The 20,490-nt window shown below is 49.5% G+C and overlaps 1 protein-coding gene across 1 annotated transcript in view; it reads right to left on the bottom strand.

Annotated features, from left to right (window-relative positions):
* Positions 1-20,490, bottom strand: part of nbeaa (neurobeachin a) — a 219,294-nt gene that overhangs the window by 36,743 nt on the left and 162,061 nt on the right. Inside the window, exons 30-39 of the mRNA XM_061249472.1 lie at positions 19,821-19,975; positions 16,768-16,894; positions 13,939-14,061; positions 12,319-12,446; positions 11,188-11,249; positions 8,632-8,696; positions 8,082-8,190; positions 5,813-5,979; positions 641-765; positions 37-186 (exon numbers count right to left, since the gene is read on the bottom strand). Coding sequence (XP_061105456.1) covers positions 37-186; positions 641-765; positions 5,813-5,979; positions 8,082-8,190; positions 8,632-8,696; positions 11,188-11,249; positions 12,319-12,446; positions 13,939-14,061; positions 16,768-16,894; positions 19,821-19,975 — 1,211 coding nt within the window. The remainder of the gene's footprint in view (positions 1-36; positions 187-640; positions 766-5,812; positions 5,980-8,081; positions 8,191-8,631; positions 8,697-11,187; positions 11,250-12,318; positions 12,447-13,938; positions 14,062-16,767; positions 16,895-19,820; positions 19,976-20,490) is intronic.

Here is a 20,490-nt window from a genome sequence, read left to right on the forward strand (position 1 = left end):
GCCCAGGCGCGCGCGGGGATTGGCCGGTCGGCTCACCTGCCAGGTTGTCGATCTCCTTCTCCTGCAGCAGGCTGACCGCGTCATCATCCCCCTCCAGCATCAGCTCCGTCTCCGGGCTCTGATTGGCCACGGCCTGGCTGCGGAACGTCTTCTTCGGCTGCGCCCCCTCCTCCTCCTCCTCAGTGCCTGCGCCCAGGTCACAGGGGGACACGGCCGGTCAGACCCTCACACCAACACACTCAAACATCCATCCATGCTTAAACAAATACATAATATACGTATTTGCGACGTACAGTTGATTAGACTAAACAGGAGACAATCTTCCCCTGGAGCAATGCAGGGTTAAGGGCCTTGCTCAAGGGCCCAACGGCTGTTGTGCGGATCTTATTGTGGCTACACCGGGATTAGAACCACTGACCTTGCGGGTCCCAGTCATTTACCTGAACCACTACACTACAGGCCGCCCCAGCCTGTACATTCATCCATGTTTAAATAAATACATAATATACAACATACATAAACCTCATATGTTGTAAATCATTTTTTAGGAACCGGTGAACATTGCGGTTTCTCATTGGGGGTTTTGAACCACCTTCATCACATGCTGAGTTATGAGCCAATGGCAGCGCAGAATGCTCACCGTACTCCTCCAGGGTTTTGAGGGAGATGTCCAGGTGGGTGGAGCCGAAGGCGTTGCGCACGAACCTCCGCCTCCGTCGCAGGTCGTCCTCCCAGTAGTCCAGGCGCCAGAAGTCATGTAGCTGGCTGTGGGGGGGGGGGGGTCAGAGGTCACGGAGAACCAATTCCGATTCAAGGCCCTAGTGTTGGCATTTCAGGCTGCTAAGTGGACTGCCCCACCTTACAAACAATCCTTGATCACTCCCTACTCCCCAGCTAGACCACTCCGGTCTGCCAGCTCTGGTCGCCTTATGGTTCCCTCTCTACGTGCACCTGGCGGTCGAGCTGCACGTTCACGCCTGTTTTCCGTTCTGGTTCCTCAGTGGTGGAATGCCTACCACTGTCAGGACAGCAGAATCCCTCCCGCTATTTTGACGCAGACTAAAAACACACCTTTTCAAACTCTACCTTAGGCCTCCCTCCTGATTTCCCCCGCCCCCCTTTGTGATATCCCTATCCTCCTTGTCTAACCCCCCAAACAAAACCACAAAAAAAACCCAATTTGCACTTATGATGACTATATGTTTAGAACAGCATTTCACGTGTATTTTCCTAGTTATGGATGTGATGCTTTGACTTGTGGAAGAACCTATGCACTTGTAAGTCGCTTTGGATTAAAAGCGTCTGCCAAATGACTAAAATGAAATGAATCAGAGTCACTGAACATCATGTGACCCGTCCGTCATCCTTACTGAGGTCCTTACTAAAACTATGTAGCACAAGGGGTGTCTCGGTGGCACAGCCTGTAGAGCACTGACCACATGCTCATTGTGAGCCGCGACGTCGGCGGTTCGAATCCGACCGTCCGACATTTGTCGCGTGTCTTCCCCTCTCTCTCGCTCCCATTCTTCTGTCTCTCTATACTATATACTGTCCAATCAAGCTGAAAAAGGCCTAAAAAATATCTAAAAAAAAAAAAAAGACTATGTAGCACAGGCAAAGCTAATAACACAGCCACTGATTGGTGCAAAACAAATAATATGACTTATTATTGGTCAGGTTATTGTTTTTTTCTTGTTCAAAAGGGTTTTCCATATGCGAACGGCCTTAGTAAATCAGACCCTAAGTGTGTATATTTGTCAGTTATGTTTTGTTTATTTGACTATTTAAGAACAAGGTAGGTGGCGTACACGTACAATACAGTGTGAAATGCAAACATAGACAAACATAAAAAATACAGAGTTGTAGCTGTATTGCCATTGTAACAATACTGTATAATCGAATCAATAACATACATTTTATATCTTTGCAAATGTATACATATATTCAGTTCACACATTTGAGGAAATGAGTTCAAAGAGAAAGCATTCAGAGTGTAATGACACAACGACGGCGGGTATTTTCCGCTGGGTTTGCCGGGAAGGGCAGAGTCTGCTGGGGGACAAAGGGCACTGTGTGTTCTGGGCAGGAAGAGGGGCTGAGAGACGGAGAGGCGCTCTTTCACAGAGAAGCGCTAACCGGAGCCGTGGGCCGGAGCGCGCAGCTGCAGGGTTAACGTTAGCGCCCCTCTCACCTCCCCCCATAACTCACGAGAGGGAGAGGGAGAGGGAGAAGGAGAGGGAGAGGGAGAGGGAGAGGGAGTTCAGATTCACGCCGTCCGAGCGCGAGTGCTTGTTTAACACGAGGCCGTTCTGCCCACTTCAGACAGGAACGAGGCTCTCACTTTCGAGAGGGCCGCCACTAACCCTAACCCTGCTCTCGACTCATTCTCTCAAATACCCTCTCTCTTCAGCCTTCTGCCATTCCAGTCTCTCTACGTCTAAACTCTTTCTCTTTCTCTCTCTCTCACCCCCCTCTCTCGCCAACGGTCAATCATTTTCAACTGTCAACTCTCCCACTCTTTCTTTCTCCCCCTCCCTCTTTTTCCTTCTCTCTCTCCCTCTCTCTCTCTCTTCCTCTCCAACTGTCAATCATTCTCAATGGTCAACTCTCTCTCTCCCTTTCTCTCCTATCTCTCCTTCTCTCTCTCTCCCCCTCTCTTATCCATCACTCTCTCATCACACATTCTCTATTCCTGTCAACCTCTCTCTCTCTAACTCCTTCTTTTATCTCCTCCACCTCACTTTCATCATCTCTCTCTCTCTCTCTCTCTCTCTCCGTCACTCGTTCCACTAGCTAACACGGTACAACATCATTCAGAGCTCAATCAGCCCTTTACAGTGCACATACGGCCCTTACTGGACTCATATGAACTCTGTCAGTGTCGAATTAACACGGGGCGCAGTGTTAACTTCCCGTACACAGTCCCTCTCATTATTCCAGCGTTTATTATCAGAGATGAAATGTGAAAATGTGACGAATTATGCAGCCGGAGGGCGAAACCCACATCCAGCGCGACCCCTGACCCCTCCGCCTCTCTCGCAGCGTTTCCAGGCAACAATCGCGCATTGAGCGCCGCACGCACCGGAGGCCCGGCCGCACGCGAGGTCGCCGTGGTTACGGGACCGGGGCCGGCCCATTGGGCGATTAACGTCGGGGGCCGCGGAGACAGAGAGACTCACACGAGGGGCCCATCAATCCCAGAGTTCCCCGGGCCTGGAGACACGCTTCCGCAAACGCGGAGCGGACAGGGGGAAGTACTTTCACTTCTATCTCTCAATAGTCATCGTGCATTGTGTGACGGATGTAGGCAAAATAAACATAACGGTTTGTTAATATGCTCCACGGTCAGAGGCACAATGTCGTCATTTTATTAGGCAAGATAAAAAATTGATGAAAGATTGAACTGAACTGAAACAAATAGAGAGGGAACGCATTCACTAAGGATGAGGATCGGATGCAGATGAAACGGAGCGAGTCGAGGTTTTATGCAGTTTTTTCACTGCGAAACTATACTTACAGAGAAAACTATATTCATTTATTTATTTACTATATTTAGCCAACAGTTTTGCCACCCCTATTGCGTCTTTCCTTCATCCGCCACTGACCCAGCAGAGAGACTCCTATTGAAACTGCAGTTATTAGTATAGTTTTGGAGGTAGCGAGAGTGTGACCTCAACGCAAGACTAAACCACAGAGGAAGAGCTGGTCTCACTACTCTCACTCCGCCAGCCCCTATGTGTGACATCAGGAGGGCGAGCACCAATGGGAGCACTCATATCAGCTCACAACCAATCGGAACAGAGGTCTCAGCTCACAGCCAATGGGAAATCAGAAAACAGATCACATCCAATGAGAAAACATCAGATCACAACAGGAATGCCCAGTATCAGATCACATCCAAAATGGGAAACCGCTATCAGACCACAACAGCCCACATCACACACACGTAAACAGCCTCCATTTTGTCCCGACAGAGTAGAGACCCATTACCCCCGTGCCAGGCCACACAAGGGGGTAATAGCACACAGGGAGAAGTGAACAAGACCCCACTGTGTCCCTGTAAACGGCTCCATTAGAGGGGTAATTATGACGAATGGCGGTAATTAGCGGGAGGGCCGTTCTGTAGGGGTGGAGGGGCTGGTGATCATCAACGACACACCGCCTCTCTGATGTCCACTCCCGCCTGGCACATTACCCCCCCCCACCCTGTTACCATGACAACATGCATTTCCCTCTCAATTTCGCCTAACACACAGCCGCTCCAGATCAAATGCACTTCTGGTCTATGTCCACTAGCCGGCCCTTAGCCTTCATCTCCACAGGCCGGGCGTTTGCAGGAAACTCATAACGGGAGTTTAGAACGTCGAGCTCTTAAAACCTCCCGCTTCCAGTTCCTCTCTCTGCCCCGCCAGCCTCTTTCAATGACAGTTTCTGGTCGCACTTTGTTTGACATTTTGCTCGTAACACGTTCGTGACATTGTCATAAGCACTTCTCAAGGCTTCGTGACGAGTGTAATTAAATGTCAAAAACAATCGTATGAGTGAAGTCAGCCAGATATTTTCTTGAAGCAGTTCTGGCTAGGTACTCCGCCCATGGCTGAAGATGAACCAACAAAGCCTTATGCCACAAATACGATTAACCTTTAATTAATTCATACATAAAATTTCCATTTTAACAACATAAATATACAGATAATTAAATAAACTGACAACAAATAGGTTACATGTTATTTAGCGACAATAGTCATCTTGCATTTGATTCCGACTTGACTATTAAAGGGGAGATTCCTGTGGGTTTCTTCCCACAAGACTGATGGCTAATCAGCAAGCGACTACACTACCCAGAATTCAACACAGAGCCTTATCATCTTCCATCACCAAAGAAAACATGACTTTGTACTGCCTACATTAGATGTTTAATTTATATGTGGAACTATACTTCATGCACAAAAGGGCATACAGTTAAACTGAAGGAAGGAGATCTAGTCATATGCCAAGGAAAGACACACTCTGAATCCCATCTATATTTAAAAAGTGAATGCTTTTGTGTTTAGAAGCTCCAGTGAATCTTTCAGGAAGTGAATGGATCCTTGGTCTTGAACCACTGGCAGAGGTCAGAGGTCAGAGGTCGTGGGTGAAAGGGCTGTGAAAGCTGGACACTCAATTTACAACTCTATTCAGCTATGAAGAGCTACAATCGACAGGCAACATCTCTTTGGTGAAAGCAGTCAGAATATTCCCCCTCAGAGGTGAGACATTTACAGTTAACCCCAAACAGGAAATACAGCGATGAGCCTTTCTCTGACAAGGAACACAGGCGTCATTGTTGAACTTTCCGCCCAGAGATGGGAGAGGTAGGCCTAGATTTATCAGGAGATAAACATGGTGGTGGTTTTTCTGCCTGTGAGGTTTACTCTGGTCTGGGCTTTCTCAGGATAAAACTGACAGCCCAGTAAAGATGTCAGAGACCTGAATTATTTCCAGAAGCTACTACTCGGAGGTGCGTGTAGAAACTTGTCCAAACAGTGTTTCTTGAATCTGCCACTGGAACGTCCAGCTTGTTTAATGTAAGGAGTGAAAATGTCACTTTTCACTAGCGTTTGACCAATCATTTTCTGGAATGTTATCAGCCTATCAGCATAACCCAACTTTAAAGCAGAACCAATCAGGTGTTGATGTTGTGTATCCACCTTTATGATATCTTCAGTATGTGTGTGTGTGGTTTATTGCGTTGTGTGTGTGTGAGGTTTATTGCATTGGGCGTGTGAGTGTGTGTGAGTGTGTGTGTGTGAGAGTGTACCCCAGACCTCACCTTTGAGAGAGGGTGCCCCAGGCTCCGTGCTTATTGGTCAGGATGTTGAGGATCTTCTGCTTCAGCTGGTTGGCGGTCACATGGTCTCGGTGCTTGGCGGCACTGATCAGGTGGTCACACATCTTCTCCTCCTCCTTCCTGTCCGCCGCGTACTGCGCGCAGTTCGACTGGGGACGGACGGACAGACGGACAGACAGACAGACAGACGGACAGCATTGAGGAGGAAGCAGTGAAACCAGCCGTGAGATCTGGGGCCTGTTTAACAAAGCAGGACGGGAGTGACAGCTCTTTTTACTGCAGTCCATGTTCCACATTTGGAAGGGTTCTGCGTTTGACTGCACATTCGGCAGAACAAATGCATTTGTAAACAATAAAGAAACAATATAATACGTAGTATAAAAGGCACAGCTAAAGACAACTCTGCTGTCAAGGTAACGGGTAAAAAATATTTCGGAACTTGGGGTGGGGGGACCTCATGAAAAAACGAAAGGGTTTTAAGTGCTCAAACCTCCTCAAGTCTCAAGCTCGTTAACACCCCATCTGGTCATGACACCCTTTCACCTCTAATTTATACCTGCAGAACATGACTCATTCATCAACTGCGTAAAACACCACATCTCACGCTAATAACAGACCCTGAGATCAACAGAGGTTAGGGGCGCGACCACACGTAGGAGGGTGTGTGAGCACTACAAACACGTCATGAGGCCTGGCGTAGGGTGGAACTGGAGTCAAAGCACAGGACGTAATTGCAGAAGAACGCTTGTGATTAAAGTAATCTGTGGGGTAATTCCTGAAAACCTCTTCCAGGTCACCTCACACAAGGCCAATGCTGGGCGAAGCACCAGACTCCCTCCATTCTGCTGAAGTGATATTCTCTTAATATTCTAAATCTAACTCGCAAACACAACCCAAGCTTGACTTTAAGTAATTCTACTGCTTTATATTTGAATTCCGTCAGATATCACAACTCAACATGTACGACAAACAACAGAGGGGTACATCACTGACAAAATCACTGACTGTCAAGTATCCCATAAAAACCCACACACATGGGCTTTAATGATTCAGGATTACCAAGAAACGAATGACAGGTATTAAAAAAAAAAAACCTCCCAGAATCCCTTTTGTCATTGTGGCCAACCAGTATTGTAACCATTTCAGGTTGAAGATACCTTTGAGATGTCTTCAATAATGGTCACCCCAGGGTCTGGGTCTGGGTCTGGTTCTGGTTCTGGTTCTGGGTCTGGGTCTGGGTCTGGGTCTGGTTCTAGGTCTGGGTCTGGGTCTGGGTCTGGGTCTGGTTCTAGGTCTGGGTCTGGGTCTAGGTCTAGGTCTAGGTCTAGGTCTGGGTCTGGGTCTGGGTCTGGTTTTGGTGCTGTTGTACCTGTAGGGCCTGGTTCTGGGTCTGGGTCTGGGTCTGGGTCTGGGTCTGGGTCTGGGTCTGGGTCTGGGTCTGGGTCTGGTTTTGGTGCTGTTGTACCTGCCGGGTCAGGGTCTGGGTCTGGTTCTGGTTCTGGGTCTGGGTCTGGGTCTGGGTCTGGGTCTGGGTCTGGGTCTGGGTCTGGGTCTGGTTTTGGTGCTGTTGTACCTGCCGGGTCAGGGTCTGGGTCTGGGTCTGGTTCTGGTTCTGGTTCTGGTTCTGGGTCTGGTTCTGGTTCTGGGTCTGGGTCAGGGTCAGGGTCTGGGACTGGTTTCAGAGCTGTTGTACCTGTCGGGTCAGGGTCAGGGTCAGGGTCAGGGTCTGGTTCTAGGTCAGGGTCTGGGTCAGAGTCAGGGTCTGGGTCAGGGTCTGGTTTCGGAGCTGTCGTACCTGCCGGGTCAGGGTCTGGTTCTAGGTCAGGGTCTGGGTCAGAGTCAGGGTCAGGGTCTGGGTCTGGGTCTGGGTCTGGGTCTGGGTCAGAGTCAGGGTCAGGGTCAGGGTCAGGGTCTGGGTCTGGGTCTGGGTCTGGGTCTGGGTCTGGTTTTGGTGCTGTTGTACCTGCCGGGTCAGGGTCAGGGTCAGGGTCTGGGTCTGGGTCTGGGTCTGGGTCTGGGTCTGGGTCTGGGTCTGGGTCTGGTTTTGGTGCTGTTGTACCTGCCGGGTCAGGGTCAGGGTCAGGGTCTGGGTCTGGGTCTGGGTCTGGGTCTGGGTCTGGGTCTGGGTCTGGGTCTGGTTTTGGTGCTGTTGTACCTGCCGGGTCAGGGTCAGGGTCAGGGTCAGGGTCTGGGTCAGGGTCAGGGTCAGGGTCAGGGTCTGGGTCAGGGTCTGGTTGCGGAGCTGTCGTACCTCGAACTCGGCGTGCTTGTGGACGTCCTCGGCCCTCTGGCGGTTGAGGATGAACTCGGCCTCGTTGGCGACGCGCACGATGTGGTCCTTCATGGCGTGGCACAGCAGCCTATGAGCAGCGGGGACACATAATCAGGCAACCAATCACAGGCTGAGGAAACGGTGGCTAGTGGTCAGACAACCAATCAGACACCCTGGGAACAAAGACGTTGATTTGCCGAGGGTGATATTTTTTGTTCGGTGAAGTTCAGTTAAGCATATCTTAACTACATATTTCCCAGCTCACACCTCATCAGGACAGCTGAAACAAAGAGTTTCAGTTCAACTCACAAGGACACCGATTTCACTTTACTCTTTGCTGTGATAAGTGGTTTCACTACGAATACAATGGTTCCACAATTAAAGGCTTTCCTTGCTTGAGCCAATGGGAGTGATTTTACTGAATAAATGTAATCAATGAACTGCACAGGAACAGACTGCCTGGGTCAGCTGAGTGCCCTGAGAAACACTAATAATAATAATTAGGATTATTAGAAGTTTGATTAATTACCTTCCCTCGTTGATGAGCTCGATGAAGGCCAACCCAGCGTTCTTCTGGATGGAGTTCTGCCACTCCTGAAACACAAGGACACTCATGGTACTCTCCAGTGTACTGTCTGGTTTCAACACTTACTGTAAGGCATAACAGTGTTTATTTGGTGAGAGGAATACAGAGTGAAATGTTCATTCAACTCTAGCAGATATGAGTCCAATAGGCACCATGTGTATTCGAATAGTGTATTAAATACCCACATAGTCTCAAAACAAGACCACTGGCAGTACTAGCATAACAGTGCACCAAACTAGTGAACCAAGCAAAAGACCCAAGATTTCAAGCCAACATCACACTGGGTAGAACTTCTACACCAAGGGTTACGGTGGTCACCAGATAAAAGAGAGGGGATGTGCTTCTTTAACGGTTCAGAGCCATGGAAGACCGAAAACAGAAGACCAAGACCTTTAGACTTTAGATAGAAGGTTAAAAAGAGAGTAGACGTTGTTCTTTAATGGTTCAGAGTTATGGAAGACCGAAAACAGAAGACTGAAAGCATTAGACGTTAGATAGAAGGTTAAAAAGAGAGGAGATGTTGTTCTTTAATGGTTCAGAGTCATGAAAGACTGAAAGCAGAAGACTGAAAGCGTTAGACGTTAGATAGAAGGTCAAAAAGAGAGGAGATGTTGTTCTTTAACGGTTCAGAGTTATGGAAGACCTAAAGCGGAAGACCAAAACCTCTAGACTTTGGACAGAAGCCTAAAGAGAGGAAAGGTGTGGTTCTGTAGCGGTCCAGAGCTACAGGAGACCGGCTCCAGTCATACTGTGGGCCGAGAGGTGGGCTCCACTAAAGACAGGCCGCTCTCTCCTGAAGGACGGCCGGGCAGGCGGCTCCGGTTACCTTCCCTTCCCACTCGGATCAATACCGCGGGCAAAGTTTCACCCTAACAGCCACTAATGGCCTGGAGCCGCAGAGCCGGGGAAACACTACCCCAGAGAGGAGAGGAGAGGGGGAAGCCATTCGAGAGAGGGAGGGAGAGAGGAAGGGAGAGAGATGCAGTAGAGATGCGTTAGGGACTCCAGAAGCCATGGAAGGAGTGGTGGTTTCTCCCCTCTCTCTTCGGAGAAGAGGGGAACAAAGGAAATTCAAAAGGAGAAAGAAGGAAACGGGGCTAATCGCCTCGACGACGCTGTAATGCACATGCTTCCGGAACGTTCTTCCGCCGCCGCCAGTCCCGGCGGCGATAGCCGTGCGGCTAGCAGGGTGTGTCCGTGGAGCGCTCCCACCCTCCTCTTCCTCACGGACAGGAGCAGATTCGGAGAGAGGGTCAGGGCGATGGCTTCCACCCAGGCCAGCTCCAAACAGAAGAGTGTCCCAGAAGCACGACGGCAGGTATGAGAGCTGATAAATATCTGATATTTAATCATATTTAATATGCAGGACATGGGGTCTCTGAGCCCTCATAACACACAGGGGCTTCAGGAGAGAACGGGCAGGTCAGCTCTACGGTGATCTCTGACTGGCTTATGAAAACTGGAAGCATTGTTGCCAATGGATACAGGGCTGAGATATATGTATGAATATCTGGTTTAATAGTTTTGGTTCAAAACTACCTGCTGAGAAATTAATTTGTTTGATTATGGATTCCATCGTTTCAATGTGAATATTCATTGCTTTCCATTCATTGCTTTTTTATGAATACCTGGAAAATCAGTGAATGGATTTGTTACGTGCTAAGAATTGGATTTTGTATGACTCTCATATGATCTTGTAATCTAGTAATAATACTGTAACAAGCATATTTGTCAACTAAAGCATGGTAATGCTGTGTAAAGTATGTATACGGTTTATCCTGAAATGTCTGAACAGGGCAGAATTCTTTAGGGCGTCTTTAAAACTGATGCAGGCTCAAAGTGCATTTGTGTGGATAGCAGATGTGGCGCATACAAGACAAAAAGAACAACAGCAGCCATTTCTGCTCCTATGCAGTGCACTAATGGATCTGTCTGTAACCCGACTCCCCCAGTATAGATCCACTCTGCTCTGCCTCAGTCAAATGGCCACAGACTGCAGGGCTCAGAGTCAGAGAATAAGAGAGTCAGAGAATCAGACAGAATCAGAGAGTCAGAGAATCAGAGAGTCAGAGAGTCAGAGAATCAGACAGAGAGTCAGAGAGTCAGAGAATCAGACAGAGAATAAGCGATTCAGAGAATTAGAGTCAGAGAATCAGACAGAGAATCAGACAGTCAGAGATTCAGAGTCAGAGAATCAGAGTCAGTGAATCAGTCAGTGAACCAGTCAGTGAATTATATAGGTGGAGAATCAAAGACTCTATCAAAAATAACAAAACAGAGAATCAAACTGTCAGAGACAAGGTCTTATGGAGGGACAGACAAAGGGATGATCAGCCAGTGACAGGGAGAAACAGAGAGAACACAAACACACACAGAAAGGATGGACACATAGATATTTCCTCTCTAATTCTCTTCTATCTATAAGGAGAATGAAACTTTCTCTGATGATGTTACGACTTGCCGTCATCCTCTCTTAAAGTTTATAAAAGGCACTCTCACCTGAGAACACAGCAGCATCACCAGCTCCACCACTGACGTGCTGGACTTCATACACACCAGCCCTGTGGAGCACACACACACAGTACTGTACATTAACACTATACACACCAGCCCTACAGAGCACACACACACAGTACTGTACATTAACACTATACACACCAGCCCTACAGAGCACACACACACAGTACTGTACATTAACACTATACACACCAGCCCTACAGAGCACACACACACAGTACTGTACATTAACACTATACACACCAGCCCTACAGAGCACACACACACACACACACACACACACATTAACACTATACACACCAGCCCTACAGAGCACACACACACAGTACTGTACATTAACACTATACACACCAGCCCTACAGAGCACACACACACAGTACTGTACATTAACACTATACACACCAGCCCTGTGGAGCACACACACACAGTACTGTACATTAACACTATACACACCAGCCCTACGGAGCACACACACACACACACACACACACACACATTAACACTATACACACCAGCCCTACAGAGCACACACACACACACACACACACACACACACACATTAACACTATACACACCAGCCCTACGGAGCACACACACACACACACACACACACACACACACATTAACACTATACACACCAGCCCTGTGGAGCACACACACACACACAGTACTGTACATTAACACTATACACACCAGCCCTGTGGAGCACACACACACAGTACTGTACATTAACACTATACACACCAGCCCTACGGAGCACACACACACACACACACACACACACACATTAACACTATACACACCAGCCCTACAGAGCACACACACACACACACACACACACACACACACACACACACACACACATTAACACTATACACACCAGCCCTACGGAGCACACACACACACACACACACACACACACACACACATTAACACTATACACACCAGCCCTGTGGAGCACACACACAGTACTGTACTGTGAGGGTATAGGGGTACAGGGGTGCAGGTTATTTGAGGGTATAGGGGCACAGGCTCTTTGATCTTTGAGAAAGGGGGCAGGGGTACAGGGGCAGGGGTGCAGGTTATTTGAGGGTACAGGGGTGCAGTCTGTACCTTCGATCAGCAGCTCCTGGCCATGGCTGCCCAGCAGGGTGCGGGACAGGAAGGGAGCGAAATCCACAAAGATCTCCCTTAGCAACGGAGCCACCTTCTCCAGAGCACGCTCCAGCTTAGTGGTGATACTGAGGGAGAGAACAGAGAGAGAGAGAGAGGGGGAGAGAGAGAGAGAGAGGGAGAGAGAGAGAGAGAGAGGGGGGGAGAGAGAGGGAGGGGGGGAGAGAGAGGGAGGGAGGGAGGGCGAGAGGGAGAGAGAGAGATGGGGAGAGGGATTGAGAAAGAGAGAGAGGGAGGGAGAGAGAGAGGGAAAGGGAGAGAGAGAGGGGGAGAGAGAGGGAGAGAAGACAGTTATCATCGTGCAGTAAATGCTGTAAGAAACACATACGCAAACACACATACAGTCCCCTTCACCACAGTTAGTAGATGACACAGGTTCTGGACAGGGGTTCAGCTCTCTGGCGCCCCCTGTGCTGAAGTTGAGCAGGTGCACTGGGATCACAGGGCCAAGCTTCAGAACGACAGCAGCATTAACAAGCTCAGCACTGCCTTGTCTGGCTACGAGGGACCCTTACACCCCTGAGTCCCTGAGTTCCTATCTGCCCAAGTCACCCCATTCTCAGGAAATTAGGTATTCCTTTGGGAGCATTCAGTTAGCAGGCCTATATAGCCACCTAGCGGCCCAACCTGTGTAGAAGTTGAAACAGATGATGACAGGTCCTGCCCCCAGCGGACCACTATTGGGCTGATTTGCAATGTGCTGGCATGTGGACCAATGGGGGCATGGTTGCTGGGAAGCATCTCACACCAGCTGCTAAATTCTGACCAATAAAATAAATGTATTTTACCAGCGACAGGCATAGTGCCCAGTACTTATGTAGTCACCAGTGATTGACCTTAACCCAATACCCATTTATGGTCATTGCTCTTCCCAGAGTCCCTTGCATCCAGCTGGGCGTTACTAAGCAACCCTTGGTCACACTGTGGGCGGTAAGCAGGAGGAGGGACTGAGTGTCTCTGTGTGTCTCAGATTAATTAATGAAAGTGCTAATTAGTGGATAATTAACTGCCTGCCTGCTGATAATTGGCTAATTGATGAGTGATGAATGCCTGTTAAAACAGCCCCACCCCCCGCCTCCAGCTGCATGCTGTTTGTGCAGAGAAGACCAGCACCTCCACACAGTGAGCTATCAAATAAAAACAGTGAATAACGCAGCAATGTAACACAGTACAGACGGCAAACGCTCAGGCTAATCATTGCCTGTTAAGCCCCGCCCCGCCCTGCCTGCTAAGCCCCGCCCTGCCTGCTAAGCCCCGCCCCACCAACCTGTTAAGCCCCGCCCACCCTGTCTGTTAAGCCCCGCCCCACCCTGCCTGCTAAGCCCCGCCCTGTCTGCTAAGCCCCGCCCCACCAACCTGTTAAGCCCCGCCCCACCAACCTGTTAAGCCCCGCCCACCCTGCCTGTTAAGCCCCGCCCTGCCTGCTAAGCCCCGCCCCACCCTGTCCTGCCTGCTAAGCTCCTCCCTATCCCCAGGGCTCAGAGCAGTCGGGTGGGTGTGGGGGAGTGAGAGTGCTGCCGGGTGTAGTTTTTGGGGAGGGAGGGGGGTGGAGATCCTTGCCTAAGACACTGTCCTGCACTCCTGGGGACAGCTGCCTGGAGTCCTGGGAGGGAACTAAAGGGTTTGAGTTCTGGAGGCGTCAGACGGGGGCCCAGGGGACCCTGGCCCACCTGGTAAATGGCGCTGGAAACACAGGTCAGCACACACACAGGTCAGCACACACACACACACACACACACACACAGGTCAGCACACACACAGGTCAGCACACACACACACACACACACACACACACACAGGTCAGCACACACACACACACACACACACACAGGTCAGCACACACACACACACACACACAGGTCAGCACACACACACACACACACACACACACACACAGGTCAGCACACACACACACACACACACACACAGGTCAGCACACACACACACACACACACACACACACACACACACAGGTCAGCACACACACACACACACACACACACACACACACACAGGTCAGCACACACACACACACACACACACACAGGTCAGCACACACACACACACACACACACACACACACACAGGTCAGCACACACACACACACACACACACACAGGTCAGCACACACACACACACACACACACACACACACAGGTCAGCACACACACACACACACACACAGGTCAGCACACACACACACACACACACACACACAGGTCAGCACACACACACACACACACACACACAGGTCAGCACACACACACACACACACACACACACAGATACACACACAGGTCAGCACACACACACACACACACACACACACAGATACACACACAGGTCAGCACACACACACACACAGATACACACACAGGTCAGCACACACACACACACACACACACAGATACACACACAGGTCAGCACACACACACACACACACACACACAGGTCAGCACACACACACACACACACACACAGGTCAGCACACACACACACACACACACAGGTCAGCACACACACACACACACACACAGGTCAGCACACACACACACACACACACACACACACACAGGTCAGCACACACACACACACACACACACACACACACACACACAGGTCAGCACACACACACACACACACACACACACACACACACAGGTCAGCACACACACACACACACACACACACACACACACAGGTCAGCACACACACACACACACACACACACACACAGGTCAGCACACACACACACACACACACACACACACACACACAGGTCAGCACACACACACACACACACACACACAGGTCAGCACACACACACACACACACACACACACACAGGTCAGCACACACACACACACACACACACACAGGTCAGCACACACACACACACGCAGGTCAGCACACACACACACACACACACACACACACAGGTCAGCACACACACACACACACACACACACACACAGGTCAGCACACACACACACACACACACAGGTCAGCGTGTGCAAACACACAGGTCAGTGCGCGCACACACACACACACACGCAGGTCAGCACACACACACACACACACACGCAGGTCAGCACACACACTCACACACACTCACACACACACACACACAGGTCAGCACACACACACAGGTCAGTACACACACACACACAGGTCAGCACACACACACACACACACACACACACACACAGGTCAGTACACACACACAAACACACACACACACACAGGTCAGTACACACACACACACATGCAGGTCAGCACACACACACACACACACACACACACACACACACAGGTCAGTACACACACACACACACACACACACAGGTCAGCACACACACACACACACACATGCCTGTGTGCACTATCACAGGTTTGTAAAGTGAATGAGTTTTAGTGTAAAAAGAGAGTGAAGCGGAGGGGGGCGGGGCCAGCAGAGATGGGGAGATGTGATTGGGTGCTGCAGAGGGACAGAGGAGGTGATTGGGTGTTGCAGAGGGACAGAGGAGGTGATTGGGTGCTGCAGAGGGACAGAGGAGGTGATTGGGTGTTGCAGAGGGACAGAGGAGGTGATTGGGTGTTGCAGAGGGACAGAGGAGGTGATTGGGTGCTGCAGAGGGACAGAGGAGGTGATTGGGTGTTGCAGAGGGACAGAGGAGGTGATTGGGTGTTGCAGAGGGACAGAGGAGGTGATTGGGTGCTGCAGAGGGACAGAGGAGGTGATTGGCTGTCGCAGAGGGACAGAGGAGGTGATTGGGTGTTGCGGAGGGACAGAGGAGGTGATTGGGTGCTGCATAGGGACAGGGGTGGTGATTGGGTGCTGCAGAGGGACAGAGGAGGTGATTGGGTGTTGCAGAGGGACAGAGGAGGTGATTGGATGTTGCAGAGGGACAGAGGAGGTGATTGGGTGCTGCAGAGGGACAGAGGAGGTGATTGGGTGCTGCATAGGGACAGAGGAGGTGATTGGACGTTGCAGAGGGACAGAGGAGGTGATTGGATGTTGCAGAGGGACAGAGGAGGTGATTGGGTGTTGCAGAGGGACAGAGGAGGTGATTGAGTGTTGCAGAGGGACAGAGGAGGTGATTGGGTGTTGCAGAGGGACAGAGGAGGTGATTGGGCGCTGCAGAGGGACAGAGGAGGTGATTGGACGTTGCAGAGGGACAGAGGAGGTGATTGGGTGCTGCAGAGGGACAGAGGAGGTGATTGGGTGCTGCAGAGGGACAGAGGAGGTGATTGGGTGCTGGAGAGGGACGGAGGAGGTGATTGGACGTTGCAGAGGGACAGAGGAGGTGATTGGGTGCTGCAGAGGGACAGAGGAGGTGATTGGGTGCTGCAGAGGGACAGAGGAGGGGTCATAAGACCCGCCCCCACCTCATGTTCTCCACGGTGTCCTCAGGCATGGGAGCCACTGTCTGCACTGCTGGCAGGTTCTTACTGGTGGCCCCGTTCACAAAGCTGGAGGAGGAGGACGAGGAAGAGGACGTGGAGTCTGTGGCACCTGGCAGGACAGAGATGGACAGCCGTCAATCAATCAGTCAATAAGTCAATCAATCAGTGAGTCAATCAATATTTGTTTTTGTATAACGCCGCTTACAAGAAAGTTGGTAAAACAGTCCTTAACAGACCTGCTGACCAATCCAAGGTCATTTTTTGTATTTATATACTTTTCTAGCACTTGACTGAGCTTGTCAGGTGCATTGGAACCTATTAAATTCTCTCAGAAACTGGAAACCCCACCTTCTGGTCCTCCCATTTGGCTCAATTGCACCAGGCAAGATCAATCAAGATCAAAGTAAAATTATTTGAATCTAAAGCGATTAAACATCTGACCCAGGTATGCTGCTAACTACAGCGGAGGGCAGGCTGTAGCTCAAGAACAACAGGCCTGAAGGAGGGTGTAGACTTGGTTAACACAGGGCAGGTGAAGGACAAGAGGCTAAAAACATCACTTGATTTAAAGACCAAGGCTGTTTCCACTTCCTGTATGAACTTCTACGTAATGTATGTGTTTCTACTTCCTGTATGAGTTCCTGCTTCCTGTGTGTGTTTTAACCAGGGAAGGACATTCCACAGATAGATAGCCCTGAATCGAAGCTGTGAAATTCTGGGCAAAAATTATTTGAAGTGAAATTCACAAAACAAAACGATGGTTTTGCTGTTGGTTTGTTGTCTAGAGAGATTACAGCTGTCTGTAAGGGCTTCACACAAATAGGAATATAGATGGCAAAAGTAAAACCCACCGTTTTAGGGACATATTCTGACTGAAAAATAAATATCTTACAATCCTAGAAAGATGACCTAAAGGTCTATGAACTTCAAGAGGGCTTGAGCCCCCAACAATTTGGGGATACTACATAATATTATATTACATTATATTAATGGCATTTGGCAGACACTCTTATCCGGAGCGAGGTACAACAAAATACTAAAATAAGAACCCACAAGAAGGAACCAATTGTGTGCAGGCTTAGGGGCTGGGGGGACAAGGAAGAGTGGCAGACCAGTGTCACACAGGAGGTGAAGATGTTTAAATAATGTGCATGGACGTAAACTATAAATAGAAAGCAGAGGAAATTACTGTGCGGATATTTAAGGCAAGCATCGAGCTGCTCATTAACACAGATATAAAATGGCCGTTTAATATTGAATGTGCCCTTGTTGTGATTAAATAGTGCTTTTGTTTTTGAGGAAGGGGTGAGGGGGCAGAGGGGACCACTGGAATGTAAGTGTTTATTGAGCCCTCTTCTCAGAATCGGTGTAAAAATAGAAAGTAAAGCGATGTCAGTGCGGAGCGGTGATTTAGAGGAGATTATTCGGTGGGTGAGGTTGGAGGATGTTTTAAAATTTGAGCTCTGGCTGTAGCTCGAGAGGTCAGCCCTGGCTTAGAATGACCAGCGTTTGTTTGTAATTAAGTCAGTTATCTCTGGTTCTCCCATCTTTGCCCCAGCATTGTGGAAATGGTTTGAAACGCCCCCAGTTCGCAAGCAAGCACTTACCGGACTAACAGCGTCCTCTACTGGGCCAGCAGCGTAACTGAAATCGGCACTAGCGCGGTCGATATCAGCCAGAACGTTCACCCACTACTTTGCACTCTCTTAGAGGCTGAACTGCATCCTGATGGCCTCGTTTCCCCACTGTGCAAAGCCCTGGCACTCCGCCAGCTACGCCCAGGCTGGGCCACTAGGAGGCAGTGTATGGCTGGTATCTGAGTGGGATCCAGTAAACTGCGACTCCATAGAGAGAGTGTGTCCAGGCTTTAAGGCAGAACTGTGTAATATCTCCAAGGCCGCGTCTCAAACGGCAGAAACGCTGCCTTCTTCGGCAGTACTCTGAGGCAGGAAGGCATCGACCGCCGTCCCACTTGAAAAAACGACGCCTTCTAAGGTGCCATCATTCGGACAATTTTGAAGGCAGCATCGACGCGTCTGACGTCTTTCTGCCTTCAAAGTGTGTCTCTTTACGTGTTGCCTAAGGGCCTACGACGACGCCTTCGAAGGGCTGTGGACTGACCAGGCATCGAGGCAACCGCCTACGCTTTGAGACGCACCCTAGGACTGCTGCCAGTAGCGGAGTAGAGCGGAGGGAGCCATCTAGTGGCGAAGTTACATCACTGCAGTTAATCAGCCTGGCTCCCAGGCGCACAGAATAACTCTAATCCCCTTGACTGCCATTAATACCAATAAAACACATTCACAATTCACAGGCACGCATTAAAAGGAATTATTATCACGGTGGATTCAATTCTGGAGTCCTTACTTAAACTTAGCCTTGATTAAATCCTAGTGACAAGACTTTAGAAAAGCTTTTCACAGAAAAAATATTGTTAAGGTCTACATTTTCAATCTTCCTGACACAGAGAGAATGTTCCAGGAAGCATTAAAGCCAGGAGTTCATTTCACTTATTGATTTTATGCCATTTTACACAGACCTCTGGGGTGCAATCTCTTAACCAGTTAGGACTAAGCAGTGCATAGATTCTCATAATCACACAGCTGACCAACATATACACAGTAAGTAAACATACAAATTACATTACATTTGTTATCTAGCTGATGGTTTTAGCCAGTGACTAACAGTTGATTAGACTAAGCAGGGGACAATCCACCCCTGGACAAATGCAGGGCCTTGGCCCAAGGGCCCAATTGTGGCTACACTGGGGCTTGAACCACAAACCTTCCGGGTCCCAGACTTACTTACTACCTTAGCCACTAGGCTACAGGTTGCCCAACATTTATGATGAAATTAACCATTTAAAATGTTATTGTAATTTTTGAGAATAAGTTGTGCATTTTCCCATACCTTGCGGTGTGGCATTATCATAATACACTTTATTGCAATATATTTTCAGTATATTCCAGCTGCTAATCATTGTAAGTACAGTAAGGCAGGTCCCAGTTGTGGACCGTCACCACTGGACGCCTCACCTGTCGTGTTGATCATGCTTTTCGGCGTTGCCGTGGCAGCAGCAAAGATATTGGGCGTGCTCCCTGAGGCCGCCGCCCCACTGGCGGTTGGCGTGCCGACCGTGTTGACGGACAGGCTGCCCGGCGGGGGCTTCTTCACAGGGACCACCACACTCCTGTGCAACCAATCAGAGACGGGCATCAGTCAGCTCACCGTGCCAAACAACCAATCAAAGGGCTTAGGGTGCAGAGCAGCCGACCAGCCAATCGTATAATGGGACAGAAGAACAGTGCATTACGAATTCAGATAGCTACAAATACGTGAAAAAGTGTCAAATCTTTTAACCTTCAGTTAATCATTCTCAGCCACCTGAAGGTCTCTAGTGTGTGTGTGCGTGTGCGTGTGTGTGTGTGTGTGTGTGCAGGGCTGGCTCTACACATAGACTGTAGACAGCATCTGCAGTTGCTCTAGGGCACTTCCATCCTGGGGTGGGGGGCGGGGACAGCACAGGTCCAGCACACATCAAATGCACTGAGAACTAATATGAGCTAACACTCAGGATGTCTGGCATACACCTCAGTGTCAGATTATCTTACATTCGTACGGACATTTTCCAGGTTTGGGGCATTAAATATAACGGTGATGGATACACGATGTTGATCACAGTCGTGTGAGTGCCTTTAATTATTG

The sequence above is a fragment of the Conger conger genome, chromosome 7 (genome assembly GCF_963514075.1).
Source record: "Conger conger chromosome 7, fConCon1.1, whole genome shotgun sequence".
Taxonomy (NCBI): domain Eukaryota; kingdom Metazoa; phylum Chordata; class Actinopteri; order Anguilliformes; family Congridae; genus Conger; species Conger conger.